This window comes from Rhipicephalus sanguineus, chromosome 2, assembly GCF_013339695.2.
Source record: "Rhipicephalus sanguineus isolate Rsan-2018 chromosome 2, BIME_Rsan_1.4, whole genome shotgun sequence".
NCBI classification, from domain to species: Eukaryota; Metazoa; Arthropoda; class Arachnida; order Ixodida; family Ixodidae; genus Rhipicephalus; species Rhipicephalus sanguineus.
In genome coordinates this window covers 36914573-36939398 of record NC_051177.1, presented here as the reverse complement: position 1 = coordinate 36939398, position 24826 = coordinate 36914573, and the positions used below count along the sequence as shown (strand labels likewise).

General features: G+C 43.8%; 2 protein-coding genes across 3 annotated transcripts in view; both read left to right on the top strand.

The window, feature by feature from the left end:
* LOC119382748 (C2 domain-containing protein 5) overlaps positions 1 to 11095 on the top strand; it is a 51120-nt gene extending 40025 nt beyond the window's left edge. For both annotated transcript variants that reach the window (XM_037650579.2, XM_037650580.2), the window contains 10 exons: positions 246 to 362; positions 1337 to 1453; positions 1934 to 2020; positions 2588 to 2677; positions 6545 to 6626; positions 6851 to 6925; positions 7134 to 7180; positions 7803 to 7928; positions 10676 to 10822; positions 10972 to 11095. In XM_037650579.2, the coding sequence (XP_037506507.1) occupies positions 246 to 362; positions 1337 to 1453; positions 1934 to 2020; positions 2588 to 2677; positions 6545 to 6626; positions 6851 to 6925; positions 7134 to 7180; positions 7803 to 7928; positions 10676 to 10822; positions 10972 to 11073 (990 nt within the window). In that variant the 3' untranslated portion in view covers positions 11074 to 11095. The remainder of the gene's footprint in view (positions 1 to 245; positions 363 to 1336; positions 1454 to 1933; positions 2021 to 2587; positions 2678 to 6544; positions 6627 to 6850; positions 6926 to 7133; positions 7181 to 7802; positions 7929 to 10675; positions 10823 to 10971) is intronic.
* Positions 11096 to 13602: 2507 nt separating this feature from the next.
* Positions 13603 to 24826, top strand: part of LOC119382746 (zinc finger protein 91) — a 32096-nt gene continuing 20872 nt past the window's right edge. The window contains exons 1-9 of the mRNA XM_037650575.2: positions 13603 to 13780; positions 14077 to 14114; positions 14209 to 14254; positions 17858 to 17919; positions 18318 to 18366; positions 18582 to 18628; positions 18705 to 18750; positions 20041 to 20128; positions 20663 to 20825. Of these exons, the coding sequence (XP_037506503.1) occupies positions 13681 to 13780; positions 14077 to 14114; positions 14209 to 14254; positions 17858 to 17919; positions 18318 to 18366; positions 18582 to 18628; positions 18705 to 18750; positions 20041 to 20128; positions 20663 to 20825 (639 nt within the window). The 5' untranslated portion in view covers positions 13603 to 13680. The remainder of the gene's footprint in view (positions 13781 to 14076; positions 14115 to 14208; positions 14255 to 17857; positions 17920 to 18317; positions 18367 to 18581; positions 18629 to 18704; positions 18751 to 20040; positions 20129 to 20662; positions 20826 to 24826) is intronic.

The following is a 24826-nucleotide window of genomic DNA, read 5'->3' as shown; positions in this document are numbered from 1 at the left end:
TTCTTCAAAATATTACTGTTTAATTAGATGTGTGCGCCAATATTGTCTGCAACAGTTGAGGTTCGATAATTTTACCCCTGCCAGGTGGCTTATGCGACTTAATTCTTTGCATTTATAACATTTCTGTTAAAGATGTTGTGTATGAAAAAAAAAAACATATTTGTAATGATTTTTCGTTGCATTATGCTTGAGTGCCTGTGCTTGTACTATTTTCATATCTGTTTATTCTTTGCGAATTTCCACAGGATCAAACAGCATCGAAACAGAACGGCAAATCCACGGGTGACTCTGATACCAGCGATGATGAACGGGTCACTTTTGACAAAAGCCACACAGGAAAATACGATGCCTGTGTTGTGGAGGTGCGCCCTTTCTGTTCATGCATCACATTTTTTCGCCTTTGCCTAAAGGCTTTCTTTTTTGTGGTCTAATCATGTTGACAATTTAAGTTGTCAAAATTACCGACATGTCATGCATTCTTGTGATAAACAGTAATTACTCCTACTGAGGTTAATGTCATGAAGCAAATAAATTTGTCCAAAAGCTGACAATCATTGCTAGATGCTTCAAAGTGGTGTTGGTTTAGCACAAAAACAGCTTGACGCAAGGCATACCAAATATTGATGAACACCTCCTTATGAAGACTCATTCACAGCAACTTAGTATTTAATATCACGCATGGATGAAAAATTTGTCAACACAGGGTGTCGCTGGAGCTGGCTCCAGCGACACCTCGTGTTGACGAATTTTTCGTTCCTTCAAGCTTCCATCTTTCCCTGAGCAAATGCCATGTATTGCATGTATTTCATACATCATCTGCAGCTTCCACATCACCAACAAGTTAACTGTGCAAAAGACTCAGGTTCTTTGGGTGTGATAAATCATTTCTCCACGTATCACTATAAGGAGGTTATTGCAATGGCAGTTCGTGTTTGATGGCATTTGTTCACATCTGAGCTTTTCATGAATAATCTCACTGTCCCAGAACAGACCGGCATATATTATTTTCTGTTCTTATCGTTAGAAACTCTGGACATATCTGACTGGCAGGGCAGTGTTGTAGAAAAAAAAACATTCAGTGAGAAACGAATCACCGTAAGAGCACCCTAATCTGAATCAACACTTATGACCGAATTACCCTGTCCTTAACAACCCTGTTTCAACTTTTACAGCGCATTAAAAATTGCACGTTGCTTCTCATTTTATTCACTTTGTTTTGCTGCACTGAACAGCCTAAGCTGCTTAGCCGGAATGCTCATTTAGTTAACACCTTGGCCTTTTAATCTCGGTAGTTTACTCTTTCTACAATAGTCTCTTGCCTCTTATGCATGTGCAGTTGGATGATACCGAGGATGCTGTGAATATTTTGAGAGAGCCGCATATGCCTGAAGGATTTGCCATGTGCAACACAGAGGTCATGCCTGGCATGGATGGCTTCAGCTGCAACCTTCAAGTAAGCATTGCTACATACTTGTTAGCCTCTTATCGTAAAGGCAGGCCTTTGAATGTGTATTTTCATTTAACTGCAGCAAGAATTGATGACCATACTTAGAATTTGAGTTTGACCACCCTTTTATTTCATATTGCTGTTGCAGCACCTCGATGTTGTGTGTTTATTACAACTTGTGTGACTGATATTCACGCTGCGGAAGGTCAAGTGCTTCAAAGTCGGGCACTTGCAGACTGTGGCACCTCCTTGCATCTACTCACTTTGTACTGAAATTCTTGTTTAGTATAAACTCCCTTTTTGGCATTTCAAAACATTAACTTTCTATAAAAAAACCTCTTTATTTATCTCACAGTATCGACACTGTGTAATTCTTTGTACTTTGTTAGCTTACGATGTTCCTCTTGCACCAGGCTGTAACGTAACTATAATAAAAAATCCTCTGGACTTACAGCATCGTGTTCTTTTTCTTTCGTTTGTACATAGCTGTTTATGCAAACGTACCGAGCCAAGCTGTTTCCCGGAATACATCCAAGTCGAATACTGTCCCAACACTTCGACCATATTATTCAAGTAAGGGTGCTTTTTTGAAACAAGGATTTCAATATGTTTTTATTTATTGTGACAATGTTAAAAGCCATCATTTGAAATGATGACACCGTCCGTTTATGCGAGTCGCTCTTGCTGAGGAGATTGGTTCATTACAAACCTATCAAGGCTAAACTGCCAATGTTTGTTTATTTCTCTGTGTTTCTTATGAAATGTGTAAAGCTGGAGTCAAAACTTGGCAAATCTTGTTAACCTCAGTCTGATGACGATGATGATGTAATAATAATAATAATAATAATAATAATAATAATAATATAATAATAATAATAATAATAATAATAATAATAATAATAATATAATAATTTATTTCCCCTCAATAAAATTAAGGCTTGATAGAAGCAGTGATGTTTCGACTATCTTAAACTAATATTTTGTTTCTCTTGTGTAGTTATTTTATAGCTTTATGTATGCAGTGTATTATCTATACAAGCACTGTACTTAGCTATATTGAAATAGATGAAGGTTGGGAAGAAGATTGATATATTTTATTTCGTGTCTTGCTGTAACATAGCGTTTATCGTTTCATTTCAGAGTCTTTTTGTAAAGCTTCGTAAATTGGTTCCATGTTGCTTAGCAAGTTTAAGTTTCCATATTGAGCTTCCTGACCAAGATGAACTGCAGGTAAGATTAGCCATTTGTATTTCATTGTCTGCATGTCTGCCCTGTACATGGTGATTACGTAGAAGTACTTAAGTTGGTTAGAGTGGCTCGTGGCCTTGTGATACATGACTGCATTGTCTATAGTAAGCTGCAGTAGCACCTTGTAACAGTCGCTGGGTATTATTGGTGACGTTATGCGCATGCAAACTGAAAGCAAGCAGTGGTGACTGTGTGTACTTAGGAGAAGGCAGGGAGGTGCACTTGTCCACTTCGTTGCTCGCTGTAAGAAATGTGAAGTCAGTGACAATGTTAGTGTGACCGCTTATGTTTTTGGTAGTCATGGGTTGTCATTTGTGGTAATCATTTAGCCTTCATGCTAAATTGTATGGGTGCTGAAAACGAAAAAAAAAAAAAGACTAAATGTCAGATGCACTTAGCACAGTAGCGTACTACTTGCCATGCTGGAATGTGAAGGAAATGGCAGTCTTCATACTCAGTGAATTCTTACGCAGCAGAACATGCACAAGTGAGCAGACAGCATGTACAGTAGAACCCCGCTGATACGTTTTTGAAGGGACCGTAGGAAATAAACGTAAGAGACGGGAAACGTAAGAGCCGAAAAACAGGAAAAACGGCAAAATATTTAGTGGTACAGAATTTTATTTCAATTCTTACGAGCAGCACGAAAATTGGCGCGCTCAGCCGCGATCTAGTCGATGGATAGAAACGCGGAGCTTAGGACGGCCTCATCCACAGAAATGTAATCAACGTATGTGATTTTTTTACACCAACAGCTGTAGGCATGAAAGAACTAAGCACACGCAATCACGACCGGCGCGGCGAGTCCGACCGCGAAGGAGGAGGAGGAGAGGTTGAGGAAAGGAAAAGGCGCAACTTCTGCAACCCTAATTGGGAGCACGGCTCAGCGCCCCGACCGCGAACCGCACGCACGACCGTGCGAGCTCCAACCAGCTCGAACTCCTCCCGCTCTCCGACAAATAACGATGATGATGAGTCTACGCCAACGCGATGGCAGAAGTGAATGCCAATCTCGAAGGCCTTGTTTTCACAAGCAATTATGTCATACACGCCATGTTTGTGCAACACAAATCTCAAAGGCTATGCTTTTGTCAATAGTAAATGCCAATCTCGAAGGCCTTGCTTTCGCGAGCAGTTACGTCATAGACGCCATCTTTACAATTTGAATCTCGAAGGCCATGCTTTTGTTTGCATCAATTGAAAGATTCTGTTGCTTGCGCCTCTCATGCGGCTAAAGGCCCGAACACACGTACGCGTTGCAGCGCGTCAACGCGTGATATTTTGACGCGGCGCCGCGCCCTCTCCCTATGGAGAGGGAGGGCGCGCAGTTTCGCGTAACCGCGCGCCCTCTTCCCCATAGGGAGAGGGCGTGACGCCGCGTCAAAATGTCACGCGTTGACGCGCTGCAACGCGTACGTGTGTTCGGGCCTTAACATTATGGCCAAACGAGGCCAAGCTGCGTGAAAATGCACCATGGCGGCTCTCTTTGGTAGTCACTCGGTCGGCTCCGAGCGCACTTCGCGACGTATCATACGGGAACGGTCCGACAGTTACGACGTAACAGCGGGGTTCCCAATACATTGTATCCTATGGGAGCTATGCCGGGACCGGCGGAAAACGACGTAACAGCGGGAAAACGCAGCAGTGAGGAACGTAACAGCGGGGTTCTACTGTAATCACCAGCTCTGTAGGCCACCTTACTGGCTCACAAATATCAGAAACTATGCAAGGTGGGCATTTAGTGTAGGGACATTGGCACAGAGTGTGACGTCATGCAGTGCTCAGTGAAATGAAATGTTTGTATTAAGAAAGGTTGCTGGATGTGCGTTATCATAGAAAAGTATTACCTGGATGAACTATATGCTCATAATATGTACAGTCGAACCTCGTTAATACGTACCCGCTTTAAGCGTACTAACGGTTAAAACGTAGTTGCGACGAATCCCCGACCGAGTCTCATGGAGCCTAATGCATTCGCTGACCGTTTAAGCCGTAGTGCTTCACCCTACGCCTACCGGTTAGTGCTTACCCGGCGTACCGCGGTAACGTTTTGTGCCATAAAATTTTACTGCGCCGCTGAACTTCCCGACGCCACAATGTGCCGCCAAAGGTTTTCAGTCTTTTCGAGAAGTGCGTAGATCGGTCGATCACCGATTCCGACTTCCGCGCGATTGCGGCGACGCCTTTGCGGGTAAGCATCGGGAAAGAACGAAGGTGAGGCGAACGGCCACCGACGAACGCGCCAGCGTGACTTATCGCCGACAGCCTTATCACAAGATATCTGCTCGGGCACGCGTGCGGCGCAGCACTTACTTTAAGCCTACTGCACGCATTTAATAGGCAACAACCTCAACGCGCTGGGCCGCTGATCGCTGCCGCCTCGTTGTGCAGGGCCGTGTTCCAGCGCATGCCGCTTTGTAGAAACGAAACAGCTCGCTGTTGCGGAGTTGAGCGTTGCTGGTCGTGGGCGACGAGAAACCTCTCTTCATAGACGCTATCACGCTAAACGCACGCGTACGGTACAGCAAGCGTAGCGCTGTTGTAATTATACTGCACACTTTTATTGAGCGACCACCCAAACATGCACGCTTCCGTCCGCTGCCAGAACCGCTGGAGTGGGTATGTGCACGGTCTGGAGCGAAGTGGGTATGAAGAACACTCCCACGACAAATGCTCGCGTGCGGTACAGCAAGCGGCCCGGCGGCCCGGCAGTGACGGCGTGAGCCGAGAAGGCGACACGCTGCACGCAACTAGCCAGGAGACGATCGGCTCCATGCAGCCGTGTTTCACTGGATCTGTGTCAGTTTTCATTTAGTAGCAGATCGCGGTACAGACGCACACACATATATCGCGGAAAGCCGACACTGTCCGTTCTGTCGCTACGTTGGTCACTGCGTATACCGGACCCTGTAATAGTTCCGAAATGCTCCTTGGCGTCGCCAGCGCTCGCTATCGGCACTATCGGACGGTCGTGCGAGAGTACTAGAATCTTTTCTCCAGTTTGGCAAAAAGAAAGAAAAGGCTTTCCAGTGGGTACTTTAGGCAATATTTGCTGTGGCACTGTATTTATTTCTTTGCTGGCGGCGATGGCGTATGCGAGGAGATGCAAATTTTTACTTTGTGGTTAATGCGTACTACCGCTTAGTGCGTAGTTATGCGGCGTTCCTGGCAGGTACGCATTAACGAGGTTCCACTGTAATACCTTATTTTCCAAATTTGGAATAACAGCTGCAGTACTACTTTGTGTCATGTCCTCTTTATTTTGGTAATGCTCCATGTTGACATTTGAGTTAAAAATATTGCAACTGAATACTCCCAGCATTTTAGCTGAAGGTGCTGCGTTGTGTTAATGTTTCTCATGGAATTCTCCATCACTGGAATAGTGAAGGAGTTGTTGAAAAGTGGTGTCTGCATTAATCAGGATGTGACATTGCCCTATAGTCCTATGTAGTGGAGGAGGAGCTGCGATTTGAGGTGTGTTTCTTAACTTGGGGTGTATCAGCGGCTACACAGTCTTCAACATCAAGTCGATTGCTGTTACTCTGAAACTGACAACCTGTGCCTCTTGCTCTAACATGATAAGAAGGTGGGCATTGTGTAGCCACCGCTGCCCATTTTGTATTGTGCATCCTTAAAAAACCTTGGTGGTTCTGCCAGTGGCTATCACTAGATTGGGCTGCAGCTTTCTTCAGCTGTGACTTCGTCGGTTTGAGCCCTGTTCATGAAGTACGATGTTCAGATGTTTTATTCTGCTATGCCTGTACGCGGCTTCTGTCCCATGCCTTGATTCTTGCTGCTATCACTCACAGAATTGTCTGCTTTTGGTGTGTGTGTGTGTGTGTTCATCAGGTGGCTGTTGTCGGGACTGCTGTCAGCTTGGATGATTGTGCTGCGGAAGCTGAGGTGATTGCCAAACCCAAGCCCGTGTCAGGTGTGTGTCCATGCATCGTAGCTGCTAGTCTTTCCTCAACCCTCAACGGAACCTTTTCATGGCTGTAAAACTGGCTTTCCTGCAAGGCAGTTTGCCCCACTAATTGCAGAATAGGGATTGAAATTTGTTAAACTTGGAACATTACTGGAGCCAATGTTTCGGCAAAGGGACTGGTCTTCGTAGTTGTGGTAGCTGACTGAAAAGTTTCTTCTCTATGTGTGCAGCCTCCACTGAAGCAGAGCAGGAGCTAATATTTAGAATGGATGAGGAAAAACACACCGACCAAGCGCCGCCTCTTAGTAAGTACCATTGCAATGTTGTTTTTTAAACGTTCTTATTAACGAAGCTCATATTTACATGCTTCATAGCAAATTTTTATCCGAAACAATTATCCCATTGAAGATTGTAAAGAAATGTGCTCTGCAGCCTCACACATTGCACACACTGTTGTTTAGCCCTTGAGTAGTTGTCACTGCTTGATTGAAAGTGTTTCTTTCGCTTTTTCAGGTCAGAAGCAGACCAGGTTCCCAAGGCTTTCCAATTTAAGATACCAGGTGGGCAACTTACAGCAGCATACTTCTTACAGCTAGTTGATGTGATATGCCACGCATGAACTTCATCTTTTTCATCGATTTGTGCGCTCTTGTCTAATTAGTGTTCATTTTAAGTTTGTTGTATTACCTGAAACTGTAGCTTGTGGCTATAGTGTTGTGCTACTAAGCATGAGGGTGTGGGTTTGATTCCCAGTCATGGGAGCCGTGCTTCTTTGGGGACGAAATGCAAAAATGCCTGTGTAGTTAGATTCAGGTTCATGCTAAATGACTCCAGCTGGTTAAAATTAGTAATCCGAAGACCCCACTGGGGCATGCCTCCTATTCATGTCGCGAGTTTAGCACTTAAAACTCCAAAATTAAATTTTTTTAGTTGGGTATTATTTTTCCACACTTGTATCTCTGATTCATCTATTACAGAATAACGATTTATGAAGTGGCCTGTGTATCTATGCTACTAGAATCTAAAAGGTAGCATGTATGCATAAGGTAGGCTTATGCAGAAGCTTGTGCTTGTCTGATAAAAAGAAAAAAGTAGCACATTACTGCATTTCAGTCTGTGATTCTTGGCGGTGTTCATAAAAGTTTGCTTGCTTGGTCGCGCTTATTTCCTGGCTCTTAATAGGAACTGTGCTGTGGAAGGCACGGTGTTGACCTGACATCTCTCGACCATATGCCAGGGGGAAAGATTGAGAAGTACTTGGGCAACCTCGACTTCTTCTTTATTCGTGAGGGTACGAGCATACGAGAGGTATGAAACCACCCTTTGTGAAGCCTATCTCTCTACTCACAAACAATACACAGGTTTCCTTCTTGCTACCTTGTCCTTGGTTAAGTTTTTTTTTTTAGTTTAACTGGTGATGAATTGCCCGTTATTAAAGGACTTATAGGGATGGGCCCTTTGTGAACCCTTTCAGCATGTGGCTAAGCATAGTTGGATTTGTTCAAACATTTTTCCACAAAGTTGGTTCAAACTGAAGGTTATGGTTATCCATTTGGTTTAGATCTATGCTGGTTGCTCTTTAAGCGTTTTTTGAATGCATTTCTCATTTCTATGCTTTCAAAAGAATTTGCTTGTTGTTCGGATAGCATTTCTTGTTTCGAAGGTGACAGGCATGATGTGTGTCTGGAAGAGAAACAGTTACCTTTATTAGCCATCTGAACATATCCTATAGTCGTAATGGTAGTACAGTCTAACCCGACTATATCGAACTCGGGTAAATGGAATTATCCTTTATGTCAAACTATTTTCGATCACGGCAATGCTTTAAAGTCAACGCATAGGAAAATATACGGCTACATTGAACAAAAACAGCCGGAACACTTGATTTATCGAACACCAGGTAGTGGGAAGCGCCCCAAGAAGGTGCCTCTATCCTCAGCAACTTTTGGCTTTTCCTTATGGGAGAGAACTTTCCCGCATGCATTTTGGAGACCGAGGGGTGTGATTAGTAGGACACAGCGCGGAGTGAGTAAGGACTACTGCTTGCCATCACGTGCTTTCCGCCCCCATGATTCCTCGTCGTTGCGCCGCCGGCCCTTCGTGCGTGGTCGCTGTTCCCTTCTCTGCTCGTTTGCTATAGATGCCGTAAAACAGAAGCAGCTGCTGCTCTCCGCAAAGCTGGTGATAATAAATACAGTGGAGTTTGGGAAACGGAAGCCTTACGTCGCCACGGCGTGCAGCATCCCAAGAAGCACGCTGAGTAAGATGTTGGAAAACATGGCCGACATTTGGGCCAAGGCAGACTAGATGCTTCCGGCACCCGGCGAGCATGCACAGTTGTGTATGAAGATTTTTAGGTGCTATTTCAATTGATACCATATTTTCTCGCGTATAAACCACCTCTGCGTGTAATCCGGCATCCCCAATAACCATGGAAAATACAAAAAATAAAGAAAAAGCAGCGTATTGCCGTGAAGGAATCTTTTCTACATTATCAATAGGCGAGGCTGTGAAGCCTACCTGTGCACCTAATCGCACCGCGAATACAATTTCATTAAAAGTGGTATATCGAATTATCCGTTATATCGAACTAATTCCAGTTCTCTTACGAGTTCGATATATACGAGTTAGACTGTAGTGTAATCGTTTCTTGCCCTTCACCCAACCACTGCACTTACTGGGAAATATCTATACATATTATGCTGAATGACATCCAAATGTGGGTCCACCTTTGACTATTGTGAAATATTTGTAGCTAAATACAGTGATTACATAGCATTGCTGATGCAAGCTTTCATAAGGTTAAAGGGGTACTGACACGAAAATTTTCTGTAGCTTTTTGCGTCGAATGAAAGACTAAGGCCTCAAGAGCCTAGAAAATGTTCTGGTAAGTGTGTGTGCACCTGAAAAATTAATTACATGTTTTTAAAAGCTAGTTTCGGTTCCTACTGCACCCTGATGTCACGACACGGTGTAAGCTTTTCGCACAAGATATTGTGACGTTTCCATGGCTGCTCCACTGTGTGGCTCTGTTGGTGACACACAAGTGGCCATTTTGAATGTTTTTGGTGATGTGCAAGGGGCCATATTGTATGTTTGGTACCTGACGTCATCACAACTAGCCATACTGGTGCATGAAGTCACCAAAATTGACACTGTAGCCTGACGTCATGCTAATGTCGATGTCAGTAGGTGTGCCATGTGAAAATTGACTTCAATATCGAAAGAAAATATCTTATCAGCATTTGCTGAGCTTCACACTTTCTCAGAGTGGTCTCTGTATACAGGAGATTTGTATGGCAGAGTAAACTCTGCTTCAAAAATTGGTGTCAGTATCCCTTCAACATGGTAATTGAAAACTGTACAAGGGTTCAGGGGTTTTTCTGATGGACTGAGCTCAGCCAAAAACCATGGGAATAGTTGGGAAAATCCAACAATAGTACATTGACTTTATATGATATTTCACGAATGGTTTTCACTCCATATTATTGAGGCAGAAAACAGTGTAGCATGGTGCAAAAGTGGTAATAGGGGGACGTTAACGATGACTTGGCTATATAAGGTCTCAATATATGTTTGCACAGAAATGAGGAACTACGCAGAAATTACGGAATGATTTCTTTCATGGCTCAGTTTTAGGCTTGTTGTTGCTGTATGCCTTATCAGTTTGCTGCACACAATTACAATTTCTTAAAATCCTTCTTGGGCACACACAGACGTGGAAGCCTTCGATGCAAACTATTACAAATCAATGAATTAAGTTCTCAACACTGTTGAAGGCATATCATCATTCTTATTTAAAAAATATAGTCAATTATAGATGAATAATCTTTGTTGCATTTCAAAATGACAAAAAGCCTACTGGCAGACCAGAGCTCTTCAGACTACTTGAATTAAGATTATTGAAAGATGTACATTGCGCTGACTTCAATACGAATTCTTGTTAACACGATTCACTGAATTCGTTGACGGTAGTTGGTGTGAATGTGAAACCCATACTTGTACTGCTCTGAACTGCAAGTGACAATATGCCCATTTACTATTCTTGCTTACAGGAAGGTGGCCTTAATGGCTTCGTACAGGGCTTCATGACTGAAATCTTGGCAATAGTACGAGCTCATGTGGCATCATTAGGAGGCAATGCAGTCGTGGCTTTTCAGATGACTCAATGTGTCTTGCTGCACAATCCACACAAGAATCAGGTGAGCTGCCTTCGTGAATAAGTTTTAGAAATGAAATGTCAATGTCGTTGAATGTTTTTCAATTTTTGTTGTGTATTGCTATCTTGTGAGGCATCTCTTGGTTGTCTTTATTGTAACGTGTGATGCAGATGTTTTTTTTTTTCTTGCAGGGACAGTGCTTAATAAATGTGGCAGGTGATGCTGTGCTGATCCATTACCACTCACAGATACCTGATGCAGAAACATCTGAAAACACATTGTCACCCTGTTGAAATAAAAAAATGCTCTCTCAAACTACGTTGCATAATGTACGTCTCTCTTTCTGTAGCAACTATATCTGTTATATGCTATTTTACTGATTGAAATGATGTTGCACTGACATGGAGAGTGATCATAATTGAAAATATGCCAACCAAAGAGGAGTGTATTGTGCCCTCGTTTGTCCTCACCTGCAGTATGTTATGCCACCTGATTGCAAGCTTCACATAGATTATTCAAAAGTAAGAGCTCGGTAGACAGCGACATAGCTGTTGCAATGCAGGCTTTTAGTTCTTAAGGACTACTAGATCCTGGGCAAGGAGCCCTTAGTTTCTGTAGAGCAGCACGTCTTTGATAGCTGTTGGGGAGACTGGATAAACCAGGTGATGAGACAGACTAGTTGACTGTCTACTGTGCACAGAGTTCGCATGCGAGGCTTTAGTGTCCAGAAAACACCACAGTGACAAAAGCTTGATACTGACCCTTTTGTGGATCCCCCGTTTTGCTGAAAATGATGAGGCTGATGCTGTTCCATACACAGCACTGTCACATCCTCCTAAAGCCAATTGCCAAAGAGCAATGGGGTCGCAAAATTGAACATATGTGCTAACTTTTTTTGGACTCCATTGCACGTGCCCTCTGTAGCCACCAAGCTCTTGAAGCCATGTTGAATAAGGACAGGTTATGCCTATATGCCAAAATGGTTATTTAAAACTGTACGTACTAATTTTTTGACGTATGCCTCGTACAACAATACAAGAAGTTCTGAGCACTTCCTGTGGCTGTGCCCCGTAAGCCATCAGGGCGAAAGTGGCATTGTTGCCTGTAAAAGAAATGTTGCCCCCATACATACTTGTGACACGTTATCTTTCCAGGAGACCCACCATGGTGGTCTAGTGGTTATGGTGCTCGACTGCTGACCCGCGTGTCGCAGGATAGAATCCTGGCTGCGGCGGCCGCATTTTCGATGGAGGCGAAAATGCTCGAGACCTGTGTACTTACTGTATTTACTCGAATCTAAGCCAATGTTCTTTTCGAAAAAGCGATGTGCGAAAGTGGGGGGGGGGGGTGTCGGCTTAGATTCGAGTACCATGATTAAGTTTTTTTTTTCTTCTGGCCCTGCGAATTCCAGGGGTTGGCCTACAATCGAGGGCGGCCTAGATTCGAGTAAATACGGTAGATTTAGATGCACGTTAAAGAACCCCAGGTGGTTGAAATTTCAGCAACCTTCCACTACGATGTCTCTCATAATCATATCATGGTTTTGGGACGTTAGACCCCACCAATTATTATTATCTTTTTCCACAAGAGTCAACTACGGCCTGCAAGGAAGCTTCTCACTTTTTTCTTGCCCATTTGAGAGACTGATTAAATGAACATGTGCTAAATGTCCCAGTGACAACACAGAGAATGCTCAGGACAATGCAAGAAAGACAGCCTAATTTTAATACACTGAAGAAATAGATTCATTCAAAATATGTGTTTTCTTTTTATTCGGGGGTCTCGCCTCAAGGGCGTATTGCTTAAAATTTTTTTTAAACATGCAGATCTTAGTGTCATGCGCACTCCGTGACAATAACCAAATTTATTTGGTCCCCATCAGCATCTCGTGCCTAATGTAAATATTTGATTGGAAGAGCCTCTCCTTTATTCTTTTCTCTTATGGTGCAATGGCTGCCAGTCACGTATGGATGCCATTGCTTTAGGCTCTGATATACTCCAGCGTAACGTCGACGAGCGAGCGCGCGCGTCACGGCGACGTTACGTCAGCAAGAAACAGCCCTCTATAGTCCGGCGTCCGCTGACCGCCGACGCGGCCGCCGGCTGCTGGCGCGCTCGGGCGTCGCTCGGCGCCGAATAGATCCTGCTGCATTTCGCGCCAGACGCGCCAGACTCGCATGTACAGGAACCTGCTTCGTGGGCTGTTTCGTCGGTTCTTGACAGGTGGCGCGAAAGTTCTTCGCTTTACTGCGCATGCGCTCTTCTAGATACGATCGCACCGGCGCGTTGGAGCCGGCTCGACTGTAGCGGAGACCGATTTGCGCCTGGCGTAGCGTCGCCAGCTCGGCGTGACGGAACGCAACGTCCTCGCGGGCGCTCGCGTCGGACGTCGGAGTATAACAGAGCCTTTTCTCTTAGAGATAATTGCACTGGGAAGGTGCAGGACTAAGAAGTTTACGCAAGAAACTGATTAAACACATTGTGGCTGATGCAGGAGCATTTGTTTTGAAACATTGCTGTTTTATTACAACTCGAGAAACACCTGGGCTAGAGTGTGTGATTAAATTTGTGTAAAATTCGCATATTCCTGATGTGGCTGCTCACACAAGCGCGCGCAAGACGCTCAGAAAAGTTTCGGTTTCGGTTTGCTTTTTTTCCCCTTGGTTTTGACTTCAGCGATATGACCGTGAACATAAAGTAAGCACGACAGGAACGCCGCATTAAGTGCAGTTAAGCAGTTACGATCTAAGCCAGAGTCTAAGCCTTGTCCTGTGCTGCAATAAACTTTAGTCGAGACTACTAGCGCCTCTGGTGGGCCTGTTCGTAACTGCCAGTATCTCCCTTCTGACAGCGCTCGTGGCGTTCACTGCCGAGCTCATAGTTGGATATCGTAAAATGTAATGCAAAACCGCGCACGAAATATGACAGTCAAGATATTCATTGACCTCACGACACAGCCGTTTGTCACGGACCTGGTATTTCCAGAGGGACTTCCCAAAGGTAAATTCATTTAACTTGCGGGCGCATTTTGCCATCGGCGATCGCTACCGTAGGCCTACCCAGATTAGTCCGAACGCAGCGCCACGTCCACCCGCAAAGGCGATTTGTGCAGATTTCTAAGCGCGCGTTGGCGTGCGTTGGCGTCTTTTAGAAGGCGCAATTTCCAAACTTGATTTGTATAGTTCTCATCTTCACGCGCTTGAGACGGTAACAACTGTGATTCCGCATCTGCCGTAACACGACCGCAGCGTTTCTTTGGTTCAGTTGTATAAAACGATGTAAATATCACATTTCAGGTGGTTATGTGACGCTGTTTGTTGGATGCTGTCAAAGGGTGAGAGCTTTTCACTAATGTGTGGTGTACTCGTGCCACAGTGCTTTCCATTTTCTTCGGATTGACACTTTGTTTCTTTTTTTCATTCGAACAGACTCCTCAGCCTGGAAAGTTAGTTGACCGCATACCGTTGAAGCAAGGTAACGTTCTCCTTGTGCTGCGAAACTAAATCAGCACTTCATGTAACTTTATGTAAAAGCGCGATTGCGCACAGGTTTGAGAGCATCGGCCTCCTGCTAATACGGAGAAAAGAGACAAACCTTCAATCTAAATCGATCTACGTTAGTAACTTTTTTGCTTACTTGGATATATCTGAAAACTCTATACAGGGGCGTAGCCAAGGGGGGGAGTTCAACACCCCTTCCCCGGAATTTTTCAGTTTTGTTTGCCTGTATATACACGCACACGTACAACAAACACATGCACGAACGTTCTTACATAAAGTATGGTTGAACCCCACCCCGAAAAAAATTTCTGTCTACGCCCCTGTCTCTATAAGTGCGAAAAGTGCACAGAGAAGCAAATTTTTCTTTTCTCCCTCTTGTACTTACCACTTCTTTGCCTACACTTTAATGACCATTGTAAAAATGAAACACTGCAACAAATACAAACGCAGAGTTGCGATGTCCCGGGTGCAAACTTTGCATGTATGATTGAATTTATGCAATGTTCGTGTGCAATATTCGGTATACTTTTAAAATTTTACTGGCCTAATTATAAATAATTTATTTGTAAAGCATATTGGAAGAACCGTGGCCAACGTGGAGGAAGAAGTCTTGCTTAGATTTAATAAAAGGAAACAGTTTGAATTTTGCCAGCTCTGTATGTCTCCGTGTTTGCCAACTGACAGATTGGTAGCACTTGCGACCCTCTGGTACGAACGGCACGGCAGTACATAACCTAGATGTCAACAATATATGCAATTCTTAAAAACAAAACAAAAGGTCATGGAAATAACAATGGATTTGCTCGCAACAATTTGGTTGTCAGCTATGTATGCAGTCTCTGTCTCAGTGCTTGCAATGCAGTACATAGTAGAGTCCTTTGCTTCTGAATAAAACCCAATAATTTTTGCACTCAAGAAGATTTTTGTAAAAGTTGGATTGTAGCTACTTTCTCCCCAAAGCATTGCCCTTTTGGAAAGAGCAGGATAAGATTAGGTGGACACATTTCAAAACAATGAATATCACTCAACCTGTGTGCAGGTGGTTGACCGTCGATATGTATCGTAATAATATTATTTGCTTTTGTATGAGTGTGATATATGGCTTCTTTGCTCAACACTCAAGCAAAGCAGAGACTGGTATTTATCATATATTCCCCTCCTGGACCTTGAGTGGATGGAAGTTCGTTGCCCTTTTACTGTATATGATTAGTACATGAATAGACAACACATCTCATTGCAATTCGTATATGTTGTGCTCATAGGTCGGCAAAAAAGTTGAAGCTCACTCAACAAATATATTTTGCTTGAGGGCTCACTTGGACTCAGACTCACGAAAATTTTCCTCAACCGGACTCACTCGGACTCAAGCTCAACATATTACTCAGCCGTACTCACTCAGACTCAGACTCATGGCTTGATTTGAGCCTGAGTGAGTCGACTCGTGAACGTAAAACTACCTTTTTTCTATCTTGGTGTCAATGCTCTTTAATGCCAATATCTCACATTATCGGTGCTCTTCGATGCGCCTTGTGATATTATACCTTCAAATTTGAATTATCAGTAATCTATAGTCGGATACAACTTAAGAAGGCAGGAGAGGCCCCACCCAGATGACCGAAGCGCGGCAGCCGATTGCCTCCGTGACTAAAGAAATAGTCCCGCTCATGCACGCGCAAATGTTCTCCAAAAGCGGAGCCCCCGGCCGTCCCGCTCATGACGTCAGTCCCGAGTGCGCGCCCATTGGTGCAGGCTTGTGTTCATCTGCCTTTGAGGAGGAAATGCCGCTGCCTTCTAAAGTTGTACCCGACTATAGTAAGGACATTTTTATGAAGTACCCTACTCAACCAAGATATTTTTATCAAGAACTTTCTGTGAAAGAGTTTGCGGGGGGGGGGGGGGGGGGGAGGTCATGGCACATGTCTCTGACCAATAAATATAGAGGTGGTGCATGAACGTGGGTGCGTTGAGATATGTGTGAATAGACTTGAGTATAAATGTAGGCCGATATAAGGCTGACAGTAATGCTAAAGATGAGTAGATAGGACCATAAGTCGGCAATAAAAGGTGGATCTAACTCAGACTCACTCAAGAAATATATCTTGCGCTTAGGGCTCACTAGGACTCAGACTCGCCAATATTTTCCTCAGCCGGACTCACTCGGACTCAGACTCTAAAAATTTCTTCAACCAGACTCACTCGGACTCAAACTCACCAAACTATTACTCACCCGAACTCATTCAAACTCAGACTCATGGGCCCTTCTGAGTGAGTCGACTCATGAGTGAGTTTGTTGACCTATTGTTGTGCTCTTGGTAATGACATTGATGAAATTAGTAGTGAAGGCAGAACTTACGTTGGTCTGCAGTGTGAGCAGTAGCTATAACATCGAAGGGGTGTTTTCTTTAACTGTGGTTACGTATAATGCAAAGCAGTCTGCTAGAATGACATGAATGAAAGGCCTGACAAATCTAGAACGGACAGAATAGTTTTCAAAATTTGCATAGTAATACAGGTCAACGAGCACGTGTAAGATGACTAAATACATCATATCTCTCATTTGCACTACCATCTACCGTAAAATCCCGAGCAAGCGCCCCCCTCCCTTTTTCGGCAGATTTAAAATGTGCGCCAATGACCGAGCAAGCCCCCCTCTCCTCCCACCATTTTCACTGTTTCACTCACTGTTTTTATTCGCCCGACGAGGGCGAAAAACTGCAGTGAATGCATGCACATTCAATAAAGCATTTCATTGAAAGCATGTGCGGCTCTTCCGCTGCCATCTTGAATTTTGATCCGTGACCGAGCAAAGGCCCCCCCTTCTGCAAACCTTGTCGGATTATCTTTCACCACAGGGGGGTGCTTGCTCGGGGTTTTACGGTATGCTTTCATTTTTGATAAAAAAAGTGAAGAAAATGAAGTAAACAAGGGATTACTGGAAACATCTTTATAGTTTTCGTTAATGCATGTGATGACAAGGATTTGTGTAGGTAAGTTGGTCACATGACTTGCGAGGGGCTCTCTTAGTCATTATATGTTGATATCAGTGATTTAGCTTGTTCAGTTAATGTGGTTGTGTACAAAAAGGAACCGTTGTCTTGGTCAATAACTTAAGGAAGCTACCAGAAAGGTCTTGAAATTTCTTTGAACAGCCAGTTGACAAAGAACATGATTGGTCCCTGGTTTTCCTTGCTCGACAACAAAAACACAATTTTTCACTGGTTTTTCATTTAAAAGATAACATCCGATTTTTACCTCCTCAATTTTTGAAAAACATAAAACCAAAGTGCAAAAGACTTTACTTATAGTGTGCCGGTTTATAGATACAGAAAACTGGCTAATTCCATGCTGTTGTGAGGGTTGAACAGAAAGTAGGCACTCCAAGGGAAAAACTTGTTCGGATGGTGGAAAACCATCCAGGTGTCAACCTATGCTTGTGCGGTATATGCCCTTGCACACCAAGGCTATTTGTTCTTGCTGTGAAATGGGCAAATGCAGTAATATTGTAGATCATTAAATCTGTGCTATATCCTGTGAAAGGTAAGATGGCTCGTATTACAACCTCTTTGTGGCGTTGCAGGTGCCAGTTCAAATTCAGAAATACCAGTTGTGAGACATACATGTCACAACCAGACTTACACGGTGAGTGTGTGTACTGCTTTTTTTTTAAATTTGAGTATTTCATGTGGCATGTGGTAGAATCTCTCCGATACATTTTTAATGGAGCAGTAAAACAAAGCATTGTAACCGGTAAATGCACTGAAGTGTGCCGTTGGCATCAAAGGGCCTCACTTAAGCCAGTGGGGTGTACGGGGCAGCCTTGACTTCATATCTGATATTGTCAGCAATGTCAGCATTATTGTCAGCAAAGTGGTGGCATCTTGTGAAGGGGGATGGGTAAGCCTTAGGTTTTCCATAGCTTTAGAAAAGTTGTAGCTGGTGAAGAAAAAAGCCAAAAATGTTTAGTGTGGTTCATCTGTTCTTAGAATTTATTTGCACTAAGGAAAGTTGATATTAATTTCATTTTCACGTGTTTGCAGGAATTCTGTGATGCGAAGATTTATGTGCGGCGTGAGTCAGACGAAAATGGTAAGATGTATTATTTTTTGCTTGAAGAAGATGTGGAAAGGTGCAGTAGCCTGATTGCTGCAAGTAAAACACGTGAGCTTGAATGTGCTAAGCCTGTTCACAGAGCTGGCTTTACTACATTAGTGTTGTAGCTTCTATGTGTTGTTACTGTGTATATGCGCTCTACCATTTAAATGCTTACTCTTGACTCCTCATTGCTTTGTTGCTCTGCACAGGGGGTGCGAGCTTCCCTTGCAACCTTAGACATTCCTTTGACTCTGGTGTAAGTACCAAGTTCTGTAGCTGCAATATCATTCGTGCAGCAAAATTGGTTGACAAGGATAGCATTTTCTTTGCAGGTGTTGACAGAGCAGGAGCACCGCAGACTTCACATTCAAAGAGAAGGTGTGTAACTTCACTGCACTGCATTTGATTACATTCAGTTGCTATCGTCGCATGATAAACTTGCTTGTACTTATGGCATACTTATGGAAATCGGTACGAAGGTGTACCGGAAGGTGCAAGCCCCAAAGGTCATCTTTCACTTGCAGTAGCGTGACCACTGTTAAAAGGACACTAAAGTGGAACAATGAATTTGCTTAGGTTGATAAATTGTACTCCGAGAACTCTAATGCCCTTAATTTCGCCCTCATATGTTTATTGATAGAGAAGAAAATCAAGGTCAAAGTATCATTTTTAAATTTTGCACTGGAATCTCCACATCACGGATTTCAAAGTGCATTTTCCATATTTTGGTCACATTGGCGTAACGAAATTACCTGAAACTTGGTATATTAAGTCTGTGGCCCCCTCAGAGGACAACGTACTTCATTTTTACCAATTAGGAACTACGTATGACCTAGTAGACTCCGTCAAAATCTATGACATCACGGCGTTTGGTGCGGCAATTTGAAGGTGGCGTTATCCGCATTTTCATTTCGTGCGTCTTCTCGCGGTAAGAGTGGTGTTTTTGGTATTGTGAAATTGTAATTTACTAATAGTACATGAAAAAGCATTTTTCTCTTTAGTGTCCCTTTAACATGTCCTTGGAAGTAGATGGAAGTGGAATTATGGTGGCATGCATTGGTCAAACAGGAACTTGGGGAAACACCGACGAAAAACACAGAGGAAATAAGTTAGGACATCAAGTAGTCGGCACTTTTCGCGTGTTGAATCCTGTGAGACAGCACACTTTACATGGCGTCGTGTGTGGTAGGTTTATGGTACCTTTGAGTGCTACTGGCTGCTGGAGTTGCTGCTGCTTTCTCTAGCTTGTGTCACTCACATTCAACTTGCTGGGTTTCATTTGAGTTCTTGGCCTTGATACATGGAAGCATGGTTGCCATTTGGCCATTGCAGTAGCAGTATAGTAGATCTGCAGCATCTGCATAAGCATCCACCAAGCATTAGAAGCTAGTTATATTTACAGCTGCCACATTCTTTCATGCAAGGAAAATTATCTTGATAACACGAGAAACATCAGGTAGACAGCTTGCACATACATCGAGCATGAACATGCTAGAGCGTAGTTTATTTTTTATACATTGTACAGGGTAATAAGGGTAATAAATATGAATGGGTTGTTGTGGTGAGGTGCACCTTCCTGCTATGCTACTGTCTCCCAGCATGACATCTTTGCAAGCTATTCTGCTTGGTCAGTGTTATGTTGTGACAAATTGGTTCTGCTACTTCCAGTACCTGAGCTCTGTGGAGACATCACGCCTATCCAGAAAGTTTGGGACTGCTGTGACTGCCAGTACTGTGGAGTCAGAAGTGCTCCCAGGTAGGCTCGATGCATGTGCATGTAAGCAAGTACAACTCCCGTATCTCTATTGAAGTGGCGTCTCAAATCATGCGTGAAGCACCCGCATAAGTTGCCGAAGCTTTGAAACTTCAGTGATATCATTGTGCAATACACGAGAAAATTCGTGATTGACTGGTGTTGTAGAAGTAGTCGTGTGGTGTCTGTCCTAGCCCCAGTGCTGCTTAGACAGAATCACTTAATCTGGAAAGGGAAATAACCAGTTTGTTCGTAATGCAAAGCTACAAATGAAGTCCACGTGGGTTTATTACACAAAAGGCTTTGGGAGAATTTTTTCCCTTTGTGGGCTTTCCTCTACCCTGGTACCTTATGGATATCCACGGAACTAATTTGCCATAATCATTCAGTATTCTCGAAAGTGAACTTTTAGTGGTACTTAAAACTGATAGCAATAGTTTAAACTAACTTGTGCTTTTATTATTAGTCTTGCAATGTGTGGTGTCATGTTGTTTAGAAAGCTGCAACCCATTTTTGTTTCATGGTTCATTTGTGCAGAGATCACCCACCGCACATTGAATTTAATCATAGTGGACTTGGGCAGTCGTGCATACTGTGTCGCCGAGTGTTCAAGAACGAATCCACTCTCCTCAAGCACCTGTGCCTTCATGCTCAAGATGGATTTCACTGTGGAGTCTGCAGGAAGCCTTTCCCCTCAAAGGTGACAGTGTTTTCTGTATTGATAGGTTGCATGTTTGCTTGTGACCCGTCACGATGTTCTTGTGGTTATGCTACTCAACTGCTGACCCGAAGGCTGCGGGGTCGAATCCCGTCAGTGGTGGTCGCATTTTGATGGAGGCAAAAGGCTAGAGTAGAGGCCCGTGTGCTTATATTTAGGCGCACTTTAAAGAACACCAGATGGTCAAAACTTCCAGAGTCCTCCACTACGGTGTCCCTCATAGTGATATAGTGGTTTTGGGTCATAAAACCCCAGCAATTATTACATGTTTGTACAGGCAAGACGTACTTCGTAATTATGGTGAAGCTTCCCCGGTAACTGTGTGTGTGAAACAGAGAAGACTGACCATCAGATGATTCTTTGTCCGAGTAATGCATTGTATAAAAGCAGCGGGCACAAGGGGCACAACAGTATAAAGTAGAATCTCGGTGATATGAATCTGGCTGATACGAATTTCAGCCTGTAAGTTTTCGTAAAATTTCTTGGCCAAACTCTATTGTGTCCAAAAGTGTTCGGATTATCCGAACACTCTTCAGTGTTGTGATGAGTGATATGAACTTGGGTACTGAAAGAAGCATGCTCCGGAAGCTTTGGAAGTACGTGCACAGCCAGCGCACACACAGTCAGGACTGTGGTTATCATTTCCCACAACTGCTGCTGACGAAGCCGTGATCGCCATCGACGTGGTCATGTATGGCGACGACAAAACTCCGAAAGTGCACATGCATACAATGCTCACTGATGCTACCTGCCGCAACCGTTGCAGACAAAACCGTGGTAGATACGATCATAGATGAAGGCGCATGCGCGGCCAGCACACACGGGTTGAAAACGGAAGTACCATTTGTCACATCTGCTGTGCACAAAACAGCAGTTGTTATCAGCGCAGTCATCGATAGTGACTACGCAGCTTTGAAGGTATATGCAGCTAACACAGCAGTAGATTAGAGGCATTAAAGCCATAAAAAGGCACGAAGTGTTTCGGCATTCCTGTTGTTTGCTTATGACTATTTTGGAGTGGACTTTGGCACTTAGTTTTCAGTTGGCCTCAAGCGAAGTTCTGACACGTGCGTTCGTGGCAGCCAGCTGTGCCGTCCTTTATTAAACTGTTCGCAAGTGCCCAAGAAAAAGAACGCCAGGCCTGCGCGGAAAGCGCAGCACAGTCACAGCGAAAGCTGGAAGAGCGGCATTTCTAGAGCCTGTTATGAACTCTCGGGGCTACTAATAAGTACACTAGCAACGTCATTCTGCAGAGAAGCGAGGTACCATCTGTAAGGCATGTGCACTTTGTTGATGCAACGGCTGATAACGATGAATTACGGCTGAGCCCCTTGTAATGGGTTGGAAGCTTTAAACGACAGACTAGTTAAACAATTTGCATTGTGTGACTCCCTGTCATTATTTCACTCTTCCCTTTATGCTATATAACATACGTTCACATGAGAAAGGAAGAGAGAGAGAGAGGGAACGAACTTTATTGAGACCCTGAGGAAATGGATCATGGGGGGGGCTTGTGGGCTCCCTTGGTAACCAATAGAAGTGCACTTGCAAGGAACCCACTACGCCATAAATCGTCATAATTTTTGTGAAGTAAGGAAGCAGCCACTATGCCACTTTTCGTCATTCTGTGGAGAACCGTGGTACCCGCTAAACACACATAAGGCATTATGTGCATTTCTTGAAGCTGTGCCTGATGATGATGAAGAAATATGGCAGATGCCTTCGTAATGGTTGGAAGCATTCAACAACCCACTCGCACAATTCGCATTGTGTGACACCTGGTTACAGAATTCACGTTGTGTGATGCCTGATTGGTGTTTCTCTTCTACCACGCCACATTACATATGTTAATGTGGTTCCTTCCCGACATGAAACCTGTATAGGGTCTTTTTGCAAAGCAGTTTAAAGAACCGGCATGGCTCTAAGGTAGAATACTGGGCTAACACACAGCGGGCCCAGGTTCGAGCCCCGTTCCATCTTGGATCTTTCTTATTTTGTCTTTTTTATCTTATTTCACACGATAGTGGTTACGGGTGGCGGTGGCGGTGGACAACTACGGCACCAAAAATGGCCCTTGTTGTGATCTCATAACAGCTTTCGCTGTAAAACATACATAAGTGCTTTCGGTGGCAATAAATGTTTTGTGTGTATATCATGGTTTGAAATGGATTTTGCTAGTTTCTTGGTGATAAATTTTAGGTGGTCCAAATATTTTCACTCCCCCATGAGGTTCGTATCACCGAAATTCTACTGTACAGACTTGTCCGGCTGCTATGAAACTGCGGTAGAAAATAATCAAGACACGTGCCCTACTACAACGAAGGCGCAAGGTTCTAAATAAATGATCAGTTGGCATTCAGCATATTGTGTAATCTGTTTCATACGTCCATTATGTGTGCTATTTTACTACGATAAGTGTAGGCTAATTAACCTAGCTAAAAAATTGTGTAGCACTTTCCAAGTGTCATTTTGCTGCAGATGCTTCCGATCATACATGCATTTACTTGCTTTTCTCAAACGGGGAGAATATATATTGCACTATTATATTATGGAAGGAATGAAATACTAGTACGAAAATATGTTGAAAGAAGGGGAAGCTTGCCTATTACTTTACCTGGAGGAAACAAAAAGGAAGAAAAAAAAATGGTTGGAACAATGGAAGTAAAAATTTTACAAAATCTTCATATATGATGAACCACGGTGCAGCTACCGAGACAAGGACGAAAAGGAGGACGAACGAACCCACCGACTCGCCCAGGTTTTCACATTACTAATCTTAATATATATTTCCTATGAGTGGTAGTCCTGCTCTTAGCCTTGTGAACTGACGAAGCCAAGAGGGTATAACCTTATATATTAATGATGTTGGCATTCACTAATGTTGGGCTTTGATGTAGTTCTGCTGTACATGTATACATCAAAACGTTGGTGTCTGTTAAAGGGCCCCTCACCAGGTTTGCCAATTTTGAGCTGACGAGCGCAATGCATACACTGGGCGTTCACAATCACGTCTGCCAAAATTTGCAATGCTACGCACCGCGGAAATGGGTCAAATTTCAAGCTGAACGCTGCTTGCCCTTCCTCTCGCGGGCGCGCGCAGAGAATGAGGGGATGACGTACATGAGGGAATGGCCCTACGTAGATGGTAATGCTGTGACGCCGGTCCTCTACATAGACGACTGTGCTCTGACGTCGCCAACAGTAGCATGTGACGCTGCGATAATTATTTGACACGACATGTGTAGTTTGTGTAATTTTTTGCTTGAATAGATGAATAAAACTTGAGAGAAATAATGAGACACACAAAGGGAATGTGTGTGCCTTTTTCATTTTTTTCACATGAACTGCAGCGAGATGCGGGGCTAATCTGCCTCCGTTTCGCATGTGTTCATGCCCCGTGGTTAGCGCATCGAGCAGACGCCAGCCCTGGAAACGAAAGTAATGTTCTGGCGCGTTCGAGCACTCATTATGCTCATTTATTCTACCGCGTCCAATTAAACGTTAATGTGGCACTGGCTCATGATACCGCCACTCTTGTGCCTGTACAAATGTCGCAACTTTCATGCCCGTCCCGCAGAAACAGGCAGTACACCACAGAGAATGCCGATACAACGCCCATGGCTGCTACATAAAAAAAAAAGGTAGCAGCCGTGCAACGCTGCTCGCGTGCTCGGGCAATGCCACCTCGGGCTGGCTCGGGCACGTCATGCGCACGTGACCATGCATGCGCATGACGTGTTCATGCGTATGTGTCAAGTGAAGAGGGCAGGAAAGGTATTTGGTTTCGCGCCGCTACAAATTATTGTTTTTCTCAGCTCGTAATGGACCGATTTGAAAAATTCTTGTGGCATACTGCTCTTCATTTGGCACACAACAACTTCCAGCGTCTAACTGAAATTCGTTATGTGGCCTGATGAGGGGCCCTTTAAGGCTGTGGCGATTACGTAATAAGGCATTCTAGCCAGTCATTTAAGGTGCTACTA